At 42.4% G+C, this 19,408-nt stretch overlaps 1 protein-coding gene across 1 annotated transcript in view; it reads left to right on the top strand.

The window, feature by feature from the left end:
* Nucleotides 1-186: 186 nt before the first annotated feature.
* Nucleotides 187-19,408, top strand: part of LOC311059719 (guanine nucleotide-binding protein subunit alpha-13-like) — a 35,948-nt gene continuing 16,726 nt past the window's right edge. Inside the window, exons 1-2 of the mRNA XM_084077750.1 lie at nucleotides 187-687; nucleotides 5,889-6,115. Coding sequence (XP_083933876.1) covers nucleotides 393-687; nucleotides 5,889-6,115 — 522 coding nt within the window. The 5' untranslated portion in view covers nucleotides 187-392. The remainder of the gene's footprint in view (nucleotides 688-5,888; nucleotides 6,116-19,408) is intronic.

Raw genomic sequence — 19,408 nt, 5'->3', positions numbered from 1 at the left:
TTTTCAAATGGGGGTCCGCGGGCTAATAAGTCTCAATTTGGGGGTAACTTGACATGAAATAGTTTGAGAACCACTGCCCCTAGTTGTTTGCTTACTTACTTCTCCCTCACAACCTGGCAACGCTGGGGCGCGGAAACGACTCTCTCGCTCACACACACACAGTAAGGAAGTTAGAGGAGGAGAAGAACCAAGCAGCCTGAAGAGCCGAGAGAGAGAGAAGAAGAAGGACCTAAACAAACTTACCCCAACAAACTACTCCTCTACCCCCCCTCCTCCTCCTACCTACCCCACCCAGCCCACCCTAACCCTGGACCCTTAAAGGAGGTATCCATGAAGTTTCTCTAACTTCCACCCACCAGTCCCTGTTCCTCCTCCTGTATCATTAATACATCATGTCTGTAAACATGGCGGACTTCCTGCCCGCCCGCTCCCTGCTGTCCTCCTGCCTGCCCGTCTGCCTCCTCTCCGGCGGGGAGGTGGAGCAGCTCCGCCGGTCCAAGCAGATCGACCGCGACCTGAGCCGGCAGAAGACCTACGTCAAGCGGCTGGTGAAGATCCTGCTGCTGGGCGCGGGCGAGTCCGGCAAGTCCACCTTCCTCAAGCAGATGAGGATCATCCACGGGCAGGACTTCGACCGGGACGCCCGGGAGGGCTTCAGGTCCACCATCTACAGCAACGTGATCAAAGGTGAGTCAGGGTGGGTTGGGTGGTGGTCATAAAACTATAGGCTTTATGGAGGGGTTATGGTGGTTAGTTAGTTAGTTCAGGTCCACCATCTACAGCAATGTGATCAAAGGTGGGGAGCTGGGGCTGGGTGGGGGTCATACAACTGGTCTTTCTGGTGGAGTTAGAGTAGAGAAAGTTAAGTCTAATCTACAGCAACGTGATCAAAGGTGGGTGGGTGGGGTGGTCATAAAACTATAGTCTTTATACGGAGGGGTTTGGTAGTTAGTTAGTCATTGGTTCTCAAAGTGGGGTCCGGGGACCCCCAGGGGTACTTGAGGGGGTTCCAGGGGGTCCCCAGCTAAATGATGGATAGGAACCAAAAGGACCCTTATGGGTCTGTAACTCTGAGAGTGTCCAAATGGGGTCCATTTGGTTCCATTTGGACACTCTCAGAGTTCAATTAACATTGATTTTACAATATAAATTGGGGTCCCAGAGATATAAATGCCATTACATGGGGGTCCGTAGCCTACTGCATGTCAAACTGGGGGGTCCTTGAAATTAAAATGGTTCATAATCACTGCTATAGAGCTGTAAAAAAAATCTACTCTTATGGGGGTCCCTGGCATATCTTTTCAAATGGGGGTCCGCGGGCCAATAAGTGTCAATTTGGGGGTCCTTGACATGAAAAACTTTGAGAACCACTGAGTTAGTTAGTTAGTGTGTCAGTTCAGGTCCACCATCTACAGAAACGTGATCAAGGGTGGGTGGGTGGGTGTGGGTGGTGGTGGTCATAAAACTATAGCAGTGGTCTTCAACGTTTTCAGGCCAAGGACCCCCTAGCCGAGAGAGAGATGAAGCAGGGACCCCCTACTCTATAGTGTATAAAATTGTGTTTCAGATCAAACTTTTTTCTTTTTTACTTGGTCTGCACTTTTTTCCCCACCACACCTCTTTGCCAATAAATAGCCAATCTACTTGTAGATCTGCTATTTTTGGCTAAAGTTCTCCTCAGAAAAGGGATGCTAGGGTTCAAGTGGTTAATGTAAAAAAGAGAAATCCTATCACACTAAGATTTGGAGGCCCCCCTGTAGTAACTCTGAGGACCCCCTAGGGGTCCCGGACCTCCTGTTGAAGACCCCTGAACTATAGTCTTTATATGGAGGGGTTTGGTAGTTAGTTAGTTAGTGATCAAGGGTGGGTGGGTGTGCTGGGGTGGCTGGTCATACAACTTGTCTTTCTGAAGGAGTTAGAGCAGAGAAAGTTAAGTATAATCTACAGCAACGTGATTAAAGGTAGGTGGGTGTGAGTGGTGGTCATAAAACTATAGTCTTTATGGAGGGGATTTGGTAGTTAGTTAGTTAGTTAGTTAGTTAGTTCAGGTCCACCATCTACAGCAGTGGTTTTCAACCTATTTTTGCGTCAAGGACCCCCAAATTGACACATATTAGCCCAGGGACCCCATTTGAAAAGATATGCCAGGGACTCAACCATTTAGATTTCTTGGGGGTCCCAATCTACACTGTATCATCATCATTAGTGTTCATGTAACTCTGAGAGTGTACAAATACATTTGTACACTCTCAGAGTTACAGACACATGGGTCAATTTGGTTCCTAACTATTAATTTGGCTGGGGACCCCCTGGAACCCCCTCAAGGACCACTGGTGGTCCCCGGACCACTGGTTGAGAATGTGACTGGGCTTGGTGGTGGTGGAGGTCATAAAACTAGTCTTTATAGAGGAGTTAGTAGAGAAAGTTAGTCTTAATCTACAGCAACATGATCAATGGGTGGTGGTCATAAAACTAGTCTTTATGGAGGGGTGGGTTGGTTAGTTATTAATTTAGTTAGTTCAGGTCCACCATCTACAGCAACGTGATCAGAGGTGGGTGGGTGCTGGGTGCTGGTGGTGGTCATGGAACTAGTCTCTATGGAGGGGTTGAGTAGAGAAAGTTAAGTCTAATCTACAGCAACGTGATCAAAGATGGGGGTCTTTATGGAGGAGTTGGTGAAGAAAGTTGACTGGGACTGGGTGGTGGAGGTCTTAAAACTAGTCTTTATAGAGGAGTTAGTACTGGGTGGTGGTGGAGGGGGTCATAAAACAAGTCTTTTATGGGGGAGTTAATGGGAATTAGTGGTGTGGGAGGTCTTAAAACTAGTCTTTATGGAGGAGTTCGTACTGGGTGGTGGAGGTCATAAAACAAGTCTTTATGGAGGAGTTGGTAGAAGACTGGGACTTAGTGGTGGTGGAGGACATAAAACAAGTCTTTATAGAGGAGTTAATGGGACTTAGTGGTGGAGTTGGTACTGGGTGGTGGAGGTCATAAAACAAGTCTTTATGGAGGAGTTGGTAGAAGAAAGTTGCGAAAGAAAAGTCTGATCTGCTTCAACTTTGTCCCTCTTGTAGGAGCGAACCATTTAAACCCTCTTCTAGACCAATGGTTCTCAAACTATAAAATGTCACGGTCTCCCCTTTAACTCTGACAGTATGAAAATGGAACCAAATGGACCCGTTAGGGTCCATTTGGTTCCATTTGTATACTGTCAGAGTTACAGACTAGTAAGGGTCAATTTAGACCCCCCTTAAAGGACCCCCGATTGTCCCTGAAATCCACTTTCAGAACCACTGCTCTAGGCTTTAAAAGGAAAACGGACCTGACTTGCACTGTAGCCTGGTTTTATCCCATTTCCACTCAAAATAGCCGATCAAGAGCTTGTAGATCAGCTATTTTTTGGCTAATGCCGCCCCCCCCCCCCCCCCCCCCCCCCCCCCCCCCCTCTGGATGAAGCAAACGGGGGGAAATCACATGTGTTTATAGGCGACATGAGCCCAGCTGGGGCTGGGTAGCGCTGACATAAATAGTCCCTATATCTGCCCTCCTCTCTGTGAAGAGACAGGAGGCACACCCATGTCAACGGGCTGAGAAGTGTTTGTCAGCCAGACAGTTTGTAGCCACGCCACAACAATCTGTCTATATTTGTAAGCACAAGTGAGGTTTTTATTTAGTTGTATCCGTAGGTTAGTTAGTTTTTGTCTGTGGCTCCCCGAGAAGTTCCTTCTTGCTGCTGAAACTGAAAGAACTTGCCAGACAAAATAATGGGTTTGTGGGATGGGCAGCAAGCACGGCAGTAAGTTAAGTTCAGCATTGTTTTGAGAAGAGGAGGACAGGCCAGGCCAGGCCTGCAGGCTCGTGTGTGTGTGTGTGTGTGTGTGTGTGTGTGTGTGTGTGTGTGTGTGTGTGTGTGTGTGTGTGTGTGTGTGTGTGTGTGTGTGTGTGTGTGTGTGTGTGTGTGTGTGTGTGTGTGTGTGTGTGTGTGTGTGTGTGTGTGTTGGAGATGTTTAGTCAGGTCCACAGGGAGTTGGTTTGAGAAGCAGAGGCTGGCCCGGGTTCGGAAGTCGGACCACAGTAACTAAAATACTGCAATCCATTGCTGGACAACAGTAGAGCCTACACACAGTGGTTCTAGGGATCGGACGATATGGAAATTACACAACACGATTATTGTGGCAAAAATAATTTATCAAAATATGCTTATAACTTAAAATGCCACTTTATTTGTTAACCACTTGAACCCACAGCACCCCTATTCTGGGGGGGTGACGTTTGCCTCCAAAAATAGCAGATCTATAAGCTCACGCTTGTAGATCTGCTATTTTTTGAAGTTACAAAAGCTAATTCATCCTAGTGTATGATGGAGGACAATTTCACGATAACTCATACAGCTGTAAATATATTTGACCTCTTGAACGCTAGCTTTCATATTCATGGGGGTGTGAACATTCTGTGAAAATAACAGATCTCACAACAACGCATCACAAGCTTGTAGATCATTAAGTGTGTGTGTGTGTGTGTGTGTGTGTGTGTGTGTGTGTGTGTGTGTGTGTGTGTGTGTGTGTGTGTGTGTGTGTGTGTGTGTGTGTGTGTGTGTGTGTGTGTGTGTGTGTGTGTGTGTGTGTGTGAATCATTTCCCCATGGGGATTAACCACATGAACCCTAGCATCTCTTTTCTAGGCTGAACATTAGGGCCAGATAGATTTGGTGTAGAGGGAGAAAAGAAGGGGACCTAGTATAGACCCCTGGGGGACTCCATGAAGTGTGTACTACGGTTTAAGTCAGTGGTTCTCAACCAGTGGTCCGGGGACCACCAGTGTTCCTTGAGGGGGCTACCAGGTGGTCCCCAGCTAAATGATGGAGAGTTGGTAACCAAATAGACCCTTATAGATCTTTAACTCTTGAGAGTGTACAATGAAACCAAATAGACCCTTATAGATCTTTAACTCTTGAGAGTGTACAATGAAACCAAATAGACCCTTATAGATCTTTAACTCTTGAGAGTGTACAATGAAACCAAATAGACCCTTATAGATCTTTAACTCTTGAGAGTGTACAATGAAACCAAATGGACCCTTACGGGTCCATTTGGTTTCATTTTACGCCCTCAAGAGTTAAATAATTGTTAAACAGCTGCATTACTTAATTTACAAGAAGTCTACACAATTAGAGAATGTAGAATTGTTATCTTTGATCAACGTTGGCCTGTTATCTCTCCTATGGTACCAAGTACAACATCAATACAGCATGGATGGAATTGTGGACAAAATCTTATCCAACGATAACAAAATATTCTAAGTCTTGGGTCTGAGAGTCTAAATCTCATCAAACGGTGGTTCAAATAATGAATAGATAATGAACCTTGATATGAAAAGGGTTGAAAACCACAGCTTTAACCCATTAAGACCTGAAGCCAATTCTACAAATGTCTTCTAAATCCTAACAGTTTTCTGAAAAACTTTCTACGGTATATCAGTGGTGCTCAAAATTTTTCATTTCAAGGACCCCCAGAATAATATGTATTTGGCCACGGACCCCCATCTCAAAATATGTTGTTCCAGGAACCCCCAGAAACAAAGATTTGAGTTAAAAATGTTCGCTTTAAAAATATATGTATTCAAAGATTTGCGCACATTTAAACTATTTTTCAAAAATAGCAGATCTACAAGCTCATAGCGCGGCACCGAGTGCCGCGCTATGAGCTTGTATATCTGCTATTTTTAAATAGCCAAAGTGTAAAATAATGCTTGTTAGCTCAAATAAAAAAATTACAGACGCGTACCTGACCACACCTTGTGGCTCTCTCTCCTCCAATCAACCCTGCCATCTAATTCAGCCCTGTCTTCCCATTGGTCCCTTTTTGTGTGTCTCCTCCCTCCCCCTCCCAGGTGTGCGTGTGCTGGTGGACGCGCGGGGGAAGCTGCACATCCCGTGGGGTTGCCCCGACAACCAGGAGCACGGCGACAGCCTGATGGCGTTCGACACGCGCTCGGCCAAGATGGCCAGCGGCCAGGTGGAGTCCTCGGTGTTCCTGGGCTACCTGCCCTCCATCAAGGCCCTGTGGGCCGACTCGGGGATCCAGAACGCCTACGACCGCCGCCGAGAGTTCCAGCTGGTCAGTAGTAGTGGGCCCCCGTGTGACACACACACACACACACACACACACACACACACACACACACACACACACACACACACACACACTGGTACTATGTTCTATAGTCCATTGGTGGGGTCCGGGGACCCCCAGGGGTACTTGAGGGGGCTCCAGGGGGTCCCCAGCTAAATGATGGATAGGAACCAAATGGACCCTTATGGGTCTGTAACTCTGAGAGTGTCCAAATGGAACCAAATGGACCCTAACGGGTCCATTTGGTTCCATTTGGACACTCTCAGAGTTAAATTAACATTGATTTTACAATATGAATTGGGGTCCCAGAGAAATAAATGCCATTAAATGGGGGTCCGTAGCCTAATGCATGTCAAACTGGGGGTCCTTGAAATTAAAATGGTTTAGAATCACTGCTAGAGCCGTAAAAATCGTCTCTTATGGGGGGGTCCCTGGCATATCTTTTCAAATGGGGGTCCGCAGGCTAATAAGTGTCAATTTGGGGGTCCTTGACATGAAAAAGTTTGAGAACCCCTGCTATAGTCCAGCACAGGGGTGATGCAACTTTGATGATGGAGAGAGCCACTATATTTCCACACTCACTCCAGAGGGCCACATTGCATATATTATACCATTCTATATTCGCCATTCTATGTCACACAAAAGTAGCAAAAATAGCAGATCTACAAGCTCAAAACGCGTCGAGAATTTTTGTTTGCTATTTTTTTAATTTGAATCCTGAAAAGTAACATTTTTATTTAATTTCAAATGCATTTAGTTATACTTATATTAACTTGAACTTAAATACAAATACATTGGACACAAAAAAGAAGTCAATAGGATTGTAATACTAGTCATTAAGTTACTAATATAGACTGTAATTAGTAATTAAAGCGGGTCATGTTTGGAATTGTAACAGCTGAAATCAATAATATATCAGTATTCCCATTTTAACCTGCGGGCCGCATTAAGTGAAGGTGGGGGCCGCATGTGGCCCCCGGGCCGCCAGTTTCCCATGTATGGTCCAGCAGTTCTGGGATCAGGGCCCACTTGAAAATAGAGTTGTCCCGATAGCAATACTGGTATCGGAGAAGCTGCTGATATATACTGCCTAAAATGCTGCTATCGGCAAGGATGTCAGTCTATCTATGCCAGTGGTTTTCAACCTTTTTCGCGTCAAGGACCCCCAAATTGACACATAATAGCCCATATCATTTGAAAAGATATGCCAGGGACTCAACCATTTAGGTTTATTGGGGGTCCAACCATCGTCAGTGTTCATTTAACTCTGAGAGTGTACGGGTCCATTTGGTTCCATTTGTACACTCTCAGAGTTAGACATACTGTAGGGACCTGTTAGGGACCTGTTAGGGACCGCATGCCCTTGCTGAAGTCGACCCTGCGTAGGGTTCGAAACCATGACCTATTGACCTTCTGCATGAGGCGTTTGCTCTAACCGCTTCACTAGGACGCAGCGTTTTGTGGAGCAGCCCACTGTGCAATATGACCTCCTCACGGCCCACCAACCGCTTTGACTAGCCTGTGGGGTTTCTCAACTGGTGGGTGGGGACCTAAAACGTGGGCCGTTTGACAGAGACATCCGCTGGGATGTCCCTGAAAAACCTCACAAACCAAAGCCTGGTTTATATACTTCGTTGTGCAACGTTGTCACGTGTCAAAGATATTTTGCAGAGTTCTAAGTATGCAAACAACAGCGATGGGAGAAGGTATAACATAATAAGGTATTGTTGGGACAGGAGGACTTCATACAGATTAAAGTTCTCAGTCTCCATGACTGATCTCGGTCATTAATGGATTCCAGGGAGACCAGCGTGTGTTTCTATTGGTTTATACAGTAAGTCATGTGACTGGCTGGTAACCTCAATTCCTACAGTAATAATAACCCATTCAATTCTGGAACTTATCTGTGTCATTTTTAGATTCCTTTTGGCTATTCAAATCACGATTCTTAAAAAATATATAGATCTACAAGCTCATAGTGCGGCTTTTCTGAGTACACAAAGTTGCTTTACGTGTGTGTGGGGGGGGGTGGGGGTGTGGGGCAGGAAAAAAGACTAAGATAAGCAAGTACGATAAGAGCAATAAAAACACGAAAAACAAGAGTTGATGCAAAGTCGACTGGGAAAGGCCATAGTGAACAGGTGGGTTTTCAGGGCGGGTTTGAAGGTAGGGAGGGAGGGAGGGGTCGTCTCTGATGCGTTTGGGGAGTGTATTCCAGAGGGAGGGGGCCGGGGGCCACAGAAAAGGCCCGGTCGCTTTAGGTTCGGCGCTTGGGTCTTGGGGAACCTCGAGGAGGCCGGCGTGCTAATTGTTACAATTGCTGTTGTGCTAATTGTTTAGGAAACGGAGCGCTCCTATTTCACACATCTCAGATGGGATTGGCCTAACAACAACATAAATTGAATGTTTCTTTTTTCTTTAATCTCAGAGAGAGCCAGTGCTCTAGCACAGTGGTTCTCAAAGTGGGGTCCGGGGACCCCCAGGGGTCCTTGAGGGAGTTCCAGGGGGTCCCCAGCTAAATGATAGATTAGACCCTTATGGGTCTGTGGGTCCATTTGGTTCCATTCATAGACTCTCAGAGTTAAATTTAACATTGAATTTACAATATAAATTGGGGTCCAAGATATATTCAATTCAATCTTTATTTCAGACCCAGGAGGATCCATATCACAAGAAAACAACACCACACAATAAAAACAGAAAATAAAATAAAATAAATAAAAATAATGCAAATAGCTCACATTGATATAGAAAATAAATGCCATTAAATGGGGGTCCATAGCCCTAATGCATGTCAAACTGGGGGTCCTTGAAATTAAAATGGTTGAGAATCACTGCAAGAGCCGTAAAAATCTACTCTTGTGGGGGTCCCTGCCATATCTTTTCAAATCCGCGGAGTCCGCGGGCTAATAACTGTCAATTTGGGGGTCATTGACATGAAAAAGTTTGAGAACCAGTGCTCTAGCAATCAAAGAGAGTGAACCAACCTCAATCTCATTCACTCACACACACACACACACACGCACACACACGCACACGCACACGCACACGCACACACACACACACACTCTCCAGGCCAGTGGAATTAGGATGTACAGTAGCAGGTCAGTAACTATTCCCAGACTTAATAAGTGCGCACTTTACACAGCAGTGATCATAATAAGTTTATCTGCCAACAACAAGCAGACATTCATTAATCTATCAGAGGCTGTAATGGAGGACTTTGCTTTCCTCTCCCATCAGCTACAGCTCATATCAGACGACACGCTGAAACCCTCAGTGTTCATTTAACTCTGAGTTAAAATGAACACTGAGGACTTTCAATCCTGGAACGCATCTGTGTCATTTTAGATTTCTTTGGCTATTCAAAAATAGCAGATCTACAAGCTCATAGCGGGAAAAACATTGTGAAAATGTATGCAAATCTTTGAATATATATGTATATACACATTTTTAACTCAAATCTTTGCTTCTGGGCGTCCCTTGAACAAAATATTTTGAGATGGGGGTCAGCGGACAAATGCATATCATTTTGGGTGGTCCTTGACATGAAAATAGGATTCAGAAGACATTTGTAGAATCCCCCAGAAGCAAAGATTTGAGTTAAACATGTTTATGCTTTAAAAAACATATATATTCAAAGATTTGCACAACATTACCCGAGTTAAAAAAAAATTAATAGCAGATCTACAAGCTTGTATTGCGGCACTCGGTGCCGCACTATGAGCTTGTAGATATTCTATTTTTGAATAGCACAAAGTATAAAATAATGTCTAAAAATCTAATATGACATGGTATGCGTTCCATGATTTAATGGGTTAAGGTATTAGATTATTACATAGTACAGTAGACAGACACAGACAGACAGACAGACAGACACAGGAAGGATGAGAGAGAGAGGGGGAGTGATGGTATAAAGGTCAAAACGGTTTAGATGCTAACCTCTTGACGTCATGGTTAGGTCTGTGTGGTGTCCATGTGCCATGTGTACTATGTGTACTACGATATGTGTACTGTGTGTACTATGTGTACTGTGTGTACCGTGTGTACAAATCTTTGAATATTTTTTTAAGTGAACATTTGTAACTCAAATCTTTTCTTCTGGAAGATGTGAGTTACACATGTTCACTTTAAATAATATATATATTCAAAGATTTGCACCGATTTTCACAATAAAAAAAAATAGCAGATCTACAAGCTCATAGCACTATGAGCTTGTAGATCTGCTATTTTTAGAGTGGTCTGTAGGATCTGTTAGAGTGGTCTGTAGGATCTGTTAGAGTGGTCTGTAGGATCTGTTAGAGCGGCCTGTAGGATAAGTTAGAGTGGTCTGTAAGATCTGTTACAGTGGGCTGTAGGATCTGTTACAGTGGTCTGTAGGATCTGTTACAGTGGGCTGTAGGATCTGTTAGAGTGGTCTGTAGGATCTGTTACAGTGGGCTGTAGGATCTGTTAGAGTGGTCTGTAGGATCTGTTAGAGTGGTCTGTAGGATCTGTTAGAGTGGTCTGTAGGATCTGTTACAGTGGGCTGTAGGATCTGTTAGAGTGGTCTGTAGGATCTGTTAGAGTGGTCTGTAGGATCTGTTAGAGTGGTCTGTAGGATCTGTTAGAGTGGGCTGTAGGATCTGTTAGAGTGGTCTGTAGGATCTGTTACAGTGGGCTGTAGGATCTGTTAGAGTGGTCTGTAGGATCTGTTACAGTGGGCTGTAGGATCTGTTAGAGTGGGCTGTAGGATCTGTTAGAGTGGGCTGTAGGATCTGTTACAGTGGGCTGTAGGATCTGTTACAGTGGGCTGTAGGATCTGTTACAGTGGGCTGTAGGATAACATTGTTCTCTGTTTGTACCAGTTTGTCTTTTTAGGCTGATAAAGAACAACAAGGTCAAGGTTCATCAGAGCTATAAGCGTGTCCGCAGGGCCCTGATACAAGCTGTCTAAAAGTGAAAGTGAAACTAAAAGTTTTCCGCTCTGCTCTCTCGTCGTAGTCTGCCCTCCACCCTTCTGTTCTCTCCTCCCTCCATCCATTTCTCTCTCCTTCTGTCTCCATTGCATCTCTCTCTCTCTCTCTCTCTCTCTCTCTCTCTCTGTTAATAGTCTTCCTCTCTCTACCCTCCCTCGGTCTCTGTTTGGCGTCTCTCTCTCTGACATGTGATTCAGTCAGTTTCCTGTTTACACCTCTCTCTCTCCTTCTTCTTCTTCTAGTGTTTGACGTGTCAGCATGCGCTCTCAGCACACTCGTCTCGTCTTCTGCTCCAGAACAACACAGATCTCTGGTCCACTAAATGCTGCTTTCAGTTCATGATCACAGTCAGTCAGGCCGTTTGTCATGGTCGCCAGAATCCCTCCCAGTCATATGTATACCTTCATCTGTTGAAATATAGTGAAAATAGACGATCTACATTTGGCTGTTTTTGCTTATTTCTGAACATTTTATAGAATATAATTATTAGTATAGAATTATTAAGTAAGTTTGCAGATACTCAAAGTACACATTATACTGTCGGGTGGAAACCTTGTGTCCTTGTTTGTACATTTTTTATTATTTTAAAAACGTTTTACAATTGTGAAATAGTGAGCCTGTAGGCGATCTACAAACTCACAACGTGTCGCGATGTGATGTGTCGTGAGCTTGTAGATCTGCTATTTTCGCTACTTTTGTGCGACACTCTTGTATGCTGAAGTGGGGTGTTCTTTTACGGAAAAAAACATGAAAGGTTGAAATATGAAGAAGTTTGTATGCCTGACAACAACAACAACAACAACAACAACAACATAATGGCTGTGTTGTGTTAATTGTGCAAGATATTAGTTTTGGCTTCATGGGCCAGATCGCAAACCCTGCCGAGCTAGTTGCCTGATTTAAGCGGTAGGGAGGTAGGCTCTTCCAGCAGTCCATTGTGGTGGAAGAAGTACTCAGATTATTTTAGGTTGTATTATATCTGCTAATTTTGAATAGCTAAAGAAATATGAAAATGACACAGATGCGTTCCCGGTCTTAATGGGGGTAAGCAAAAGTACTTGGGTTTACTTTCCACCTCTGACCAACGCTGAACAAATGCAAGAGGAAGACCCACTTATGAATGGCATTCAGGCCAAGAGCTGTTGTACACTTTTCTTCTCCTCCTCCTCCTCCCATATCTTTCTTTCTTCTCTTTCTGTTCTTTCCTAGTTCCTACGGTAGGGTTAGTGTTGCCGTCTCTTTCCTACGGTAGGGTTAGGGTATGGTAGGGTAAAGGGGGGCGCATGCGACCATTTTCGATGGTCACCTTACTACAACTACAACATGACGTAACTGAGCCGCGGTGATAAGGTGACCACCGCTCAGGGGGCACGGTGGCGCAGTCGGTAGCGCTGTCTCCTCAGAGCTAGAAGGTCCTGGGTTCGATTCCCGCAGGGAATCGAACGAAAAACGGCCTCCGCTCGGGTACCGTGGGTCAGACAGAGAGAGAGAGAAAGAAAGAGAAAAAGGGGGGGGGGGGGGGGGGGGGCGCATATGAACCAGAGGGGGGAGGAGTCAATCCTAAAGGACATCACCCCGACTATGAGCGCCTAGTATCCAAACCACCGTTTAGGTGAGCAGCACCCTATAAATGAGGTGATAGGGTGATCACCTCATTTGGTACAGTAGCATGCAGGATCCTTTAGTGTTGCCCTCTCTCACACAGAGCTGTTTGGAGCAGATTGTTGTGCAGCCAGAATGAATGAAGGACTAACTTATGATCGCAGCTGGAATGTTGATCTGTGCTTAAACAGCTTTCTGCTAACAAACACCACCTCCTCCTCACTCCCTCCCCTCCCTCCCACGCACTGATATTTGCACACAAACACTAACAAACACACTGGAAGCCAGCTCTTAAAAGCACACACACATACAAACACACACACACACACACACACACACACACACACACACACACACACACACACACACACACACACACACACACACACACACACACACACACACACACACACACACACACACACACACACACACACACACAAAAGTATTGGTATCAAAATGTGCTTAAAGTACCAGAAGTAGAAAGTATCATTATGCAGAATGTCCCATTTCACAACTTTTCAAATGTATAACAATCATTTGAAAATAGCAGATCTACAAGCTCACAATGTGTCGCATCACGACGCATTCGCATTGTGAGCTTGTAGATCTGCTATTTTCAAATGTATATGGGTATGGGGCTGCAGTGGTTAATGTATGTTTTGTAATGATAATCAAGATCTACAAAGTAACTAGTAACTAAAGTTTTCAAATAAATGTAGTGGAGTAAAAGTGTTATAATATTTTCCTCTGAGATGTAGTGGAGTAGAAGTAAAAGTATTGAAAATTGGAAATACTCCAGTAAAGTAAAAGCACCTCAAAATTGTACCACGCACTGATATTTGCGCACGAACAAACACACTGGAAGCGATCTCAAAAGCACACACACACACACACACACACACACACACACACACACACACACACACACACACACACACACACACAAACCTCACAGTTTGGCAGTGGTTTGAATGTATCAGGGATGTGATATGTGACTTGATGGCTGTAATGTAGTTTATATAGATGTAATGCAGCCTCCATGCATTTCTTTATAATGTGAGATTTGTGATTTCCTGTATTCTTTTTTTTTTCTCGCTCATACTCTGGAATTCCTAATACACAGCTAATCTAATACCACGCGCACACACACACACACACACACACACACACACACACACACACACACACACACACACACACACACACACACACACACACGTTTGTATTACTATACTTGTGAGGACATCAACGCTTTAGGAAAACGATTTCATGAATGTCATTTAAAAAATACATATATTTTGGCAGTTTTAACCGGGCTTATAGATCGGCTATTTATCGGTGTGCATGACACTGGCGCGCAACTAAGTATATAAATCATGTTTAACTCTTAATTCCAATCCCTAAACCTAACCTCTAAATGTCTAATCCTGGATGTTTTTCTAATTGTAAACTTATCTCTAAAAAAACAGGAGAACGGTCCTCACAATGTAGATTTCTTCAAATTCTACTATACTTGGTCTTCGCAAGTATAGTAATACAAACACACACACACACACACACACACACACACACACACACACACACACACACACACACACACACACACACACACACACACACACACAGAGCACATGCTCAGCAGCATATTGGTGTCTTGTACAAACATTGTACTGTAGGTCCAAAACTGTTACTTTTCAGGAAATGGGGGGAAAAAAATAAACCGTGGTTCCAATGTAGTTATTATTATTATTTAGTCCAAAGCTCTTGTTCATGCTTTACATTGTTTCACTATTTATAAGAAAACACACAGACAGAGACACACTTAACCACTTTCACTTTGACTTTCAAAATGTTTCAAAAATAGCAGATTGACAAGCTCACAACACGCTGCTATGCGCTGTGTTGTGGGCTTGTAACTTAACTCTGCTTATGCGTGGTACTCTTGTACGGCGAAGGATGGAGATATATGGAGAAATATGGAGATAAAAGGTTTCTACCTGACTGTGATGACGGGATGCCTTTTGGTCTAAATCAGTGGTTCTCAAACGTTTTTGTCTCAGGTCACCTCTGTAAATAACGTTTTCATCCATGAATTACATTGTTACTTTATAGAACCTTACATTTGTCATGTTATACTACGTAAATATGTAAATCTTTCAGTATGTGTCACGAGGAAAACTTGAGAGAAGAATAGTAGTTTCCATTACGACTCGAAAAGAACGGGGGAGCATTCACCAAAAATAGCCGATCTGTGAGCTTGTAGATCGGCTATTTTTGGCAAGGAGGTTTGGTGATCGGTCTTACTAAGTATAGAGGGTTTAAGTGGTTAAACTGAAATGATATTGATACATTACAAATATTATAGTATTCTGTATTCTGCGGCACTTTGAGAAACCCTGGTCTAAATAACCCAAACACAAGCAGTTACTTTATGGGGGGCGGTGGCCCTTAAATAGGATCTGTAAAGTTGTTGTTTATTTTTTATTTTTTACCAGACAACATCCCAACAGGATCACGTCCATGCTGATTATACTTCTCTTTCAGTCATTTTGTGAGTTCTTCTTTTTCATGATGGAAACCAGGATCTCCTGTGGCGTTTTAGGATCTATTAATGCTTACTCTGCAGTATGTCACAGTAATAATAGCTGTACAGAAATAGACTAGAATAATCGGTTATAACAGGATAAAAAAAGTACAGCAGTGGTGCTCAACGTACGGTCCGGGGACTCCCAGGGGTCTGTGGTGGTGGGTTCCAAGCTGAGCTTGTAGATCTGAAATTTTCTAAAGATTTTTTTGAAGAAATTTGAAAAATTGTTTAAAAAAAAAAAGAGGTTTTGAGAAATGTATGAAAAAAATCTACCTTCTAATATGGGGGTCTCTGGCACAAACTCTTGTCAGGTGGGGGTCCACGGCCAAATACCTCTCAATTTGGGGGTCCTTAGACGTGAAAATGTTTGAGAACCACTGGAATACACGGACACGTTCCCACGGTCATGAAATTCCTGGAAATATTTTGAAATTAGAAAAACTGTTTTTAAGAATTCATTGTTAAAAATGTGTGGTAACCCTGAATACAGCATACCTACCTAATAGACTGAAATATAAAATGAACCAACAAATAAATACAACAATAGAAAAGATACATCTTGACACCGATGTGTTTCACTCTTTATGTAATATCTATAGTTAATAAGTTACTTTTTTAGATTTTAGATTATTAATACAAAACACAGTAGCCACTTCAGCCCTATATTTATTTCGGCCATTTGAAAATAGCAGATCTACAAGCTCACAATGCGTCCCGATGCGACACATTGTGAGCTTGTAGATCTGCTATTTTCAAAAATATTTGTTATACATTTTGAACTTGTGAAATGGGACATTCTGCACAATGACTACTTTGTACTTTTGGCACTTTAAGTACATTTTGATACCAATACTTTTGTACTTTTACTCAAGTAAATGTTGAACTCCGGACTTTTGCTTGTAACAGAGTATTTCTACATCACAGTATTGATACTTTTACTCAAGTAAAGAATGTGAGTACTTTGCCCACCACTGCCTACCACGAAGTGACCACTTCGATGTCTACTCATGCCATAGTATCATGAGCGTTGGTGAGTGAGGAGGGCCAATTATATGAAAATGGGTGAAGTGGTCCTTTTTAAGTTGTTAAACTCATTAGATTAAACGCTTAGGCCTTGCGGTCGTTTGGAGGCACAGTGTCACCGTCAGGGAGAAGGACATTCCTCCTGTGGAAGCAATGCATCATGGGAACACCGAGGTGATTATGGAGGATGGTTCACTTCCGTTTCAGTAGTGACTTAAATTGGCCCGTTCTCTTCCCCATGCAGGACAGGCCTGGATGGGGTCCATGTCAGGAAATACGCCCCATTATGCGTCATGACTGTCTGTCCTCTGTTTGTGTTTTCGGCTTCACAAATCGCCGATGCCTTCAGGCTATGAGCTGGTCGTTTAGCAGAAAGGAAAACAGAAATCACACACGATCCTTTGCTCCCTTTTTGCTCTGGGAAGTTTAGCGGCCGACAAAGTTGACGTTATTGTTAGACCTGTCATAAATAATCATGAAAATAATTATTATATTAGGTTCAATGATAAATACATGAATGAAAAAATAAATACATTTGCCTTTCAGGGCTCTTCTGGAGTTCACCTCTTTTTTTGGCCGCACGCACATGCTCCCAAAAGTGTGTCCAGTGCAACTGAAAACATGGAGTCAAGTTCTCAGTCGCCGTGACTGATTTCAGTCATTTGGAAGCATGTCGCGGACTGAAAATAGCAGATCTACATGTTGCGAGAGCTTGTAGATCTGCTATTTTTGGTTATTCATTATTTTAAAATGAAAGACTTTGAAGTGGTCAGTGAAGGTTTTTAGTGGTAAAACTAACAATGTCATAAAATCAAAGGTTTAAAGCATCAAACTGTGATTTCTTCAACTGGTTGTTCAGTATGTAGAACAGCAGGAACATAGATTTAGAGCGACAACAATACCTAAACATTATTTATTCCACATATTGTGCCAGTTGTTTAGGAAACTGAGTGCTAGTGTGTGTTTGTGGTGGGGGACTCCTGTCTTTCTGTTTCACAAATCACACATGTTCGAGCTTGTAGATCTGATGCTCTTGTGTGATGCTGTAGTGTGATCAAGTAGGGCATTAATTTAGGGAAAAACACAAAAAAGGTAGAATATGGAGATAAGACAGTTTATCATTTATCAGCGTCATTTTTATAGTGTTCCAGTTCCGATGTTGTCTGCTCATTTCTTTGTGTCATCACTTCCAATCTCACTTGTTTAATCTGTATCCTGTGCGAGTACTCTCTCCTGATTGGACAAAATTGGTATCCTGAACTGAAAATGCAATTTCTGTTTACTAAAGAGCTGAAGAGACAGTGAGATGTCTCACTCTTTATGTAATAAATAACTATAGTTAATAGTTACTTTTTTAGATTTTAGATTATTATTACAAAACACCCTAACCACTTCAGCCCTATATATATTTCGCCCATTTGAAAATAGCAGATCTACAAGCTCACAACGCGTCGCGATGCGACGCGTTGTGAGCTTGTAGATCTGCTATTTTCAAAATATTTGTTATACATACATTTTGAACTTATGAAATGGGACACTCTGCATAATGTCTACTTTGTACTTTTGCCACTTTAAGTACATTTTGATACCAATACTTTTGTACTTTTACTCAAGTCAATTTTGAATTCCGGACTTTTACTTGTAACAGTGTAAAGTTTGAATATGGAGATGAGAGGTTTCTTTATGAGAAAGTAAGGCGCACCAGACAGTGCAACCAACTAAAAAGCTAGTCTGGACTCTGAAGGCCTGCTGCCTTTTAGGCTTTGTAAACAACAATCTGCACAGCAGGGCAGATCTGAGATAAATAACTCAAATATACAAAAGCCTATTACTGAAATATACAAATAAATAACTAAACAATGACAACAATGTACTAAAAGGCTCCAAAAACAGCCTTTAAGTCCTTTTCATCTACAGCCACAGGAATCATGCTGTGTGAAGAGCTCCTCGATACATTTAGCCCATTCAAACCTGGCAACGCGTCTGTGTAACCACTTTAACCATTATTTTATACTTTGGCTATTCAAAAATAGCAGATCTACAAGCTCATAGTGCAGCACCGAGAGCTTGTAGATCTGCTATTTGTGAAAAATCGTGAAAATGTCTGCAAATCTTTGAGTATATATATTTTTTTAAAGCGAACATTTGTAACTCAAATCTTTGCTTTTGGGGGTCCCTGGAACAACATATTTTGATCTGGGGGTCCGTGGCCAAATCATTTTGGGGGGGTCCTTGACATGAAAAGGTTTGAGAACCACTGATTACAGCAACATACGTTTTTTTTCAAAAAAAACTGTTAAGATTTGTAGAATCCCCAGAAGCAAAGATTTGAGTTACAAATGTTCGCTTCAAAAATGTATATATTCAGATTTGCACAAATGTTCATGATTTCTCCAAAAATAGCAGATCAAACAAGCGTATATCGTTTATTTTTGTATAAGATAATGGTTAAAGTGGTTAAAATCTAAAATGACAGATTATTCCTCTGTCTTCATGGCTTAGTCATAGTTTCAGATCACCATAGCTTAGTTTTTATTTTGTTTTCCTCAGTGAAAAAAGGTAGTGTAGACTAGGGCTGTCAACTTTCCTCAGAAATGATATTCGAATATTGGTCTTAAAAATTGGCAGATATTGAATATATTTAAATATTATTATAAAAAAATATATTAATTTCTTTCAATTATTTTTTTGTTTTTGACAGAAACAATACAAAAAACAATGTATCGAGTGCTCGGATCCAATAAAACATATCTTTTGTTTGTTTTTATAACTTGATACATTGTTTTTGTATTGTCCCTGTCAAATAAACATTAAAAAAATAAATGATATATTCAAATTTTAATTTTCATATTCGAATATACTTATTTTCCCGATATTCGAGGAATATTCGATATTCGAATATTAATTCACCAGCCCTAATGTGAACTAACATTTTTCGTCATAGCTGTAGTCGACGCAGTGAACACTGACTGGTTGTGATCAGAGGTTATGTAACAGCTGTGTCACAGGCCTAACAACGCTCAGACTGCACACACAGCAGAACACAGGCAGATGTGGTGTTTATTACAGCCATGATGATGATCAGTCACAAGAGACACATCTGAC

The sequence above is a fragment of the Gymnoscopelus microlampas genome (genome assembly GCF_963454915.1).
Source record: "Gymnoscopelus microlampas genome assembly, chromosome: 14".
Taxonomy (NCBI): Eukaryota; Metazoa; Chordata; class Actinopteri; order Myctophiformes; family Myctophidae; genus Gymnoscopelus; species Gymnoscopelus microlampas.
Note: the sequence above shows the minus strand (reverse complement) of the source record. Positions and strands in the feature narration are given on the sequence as shown.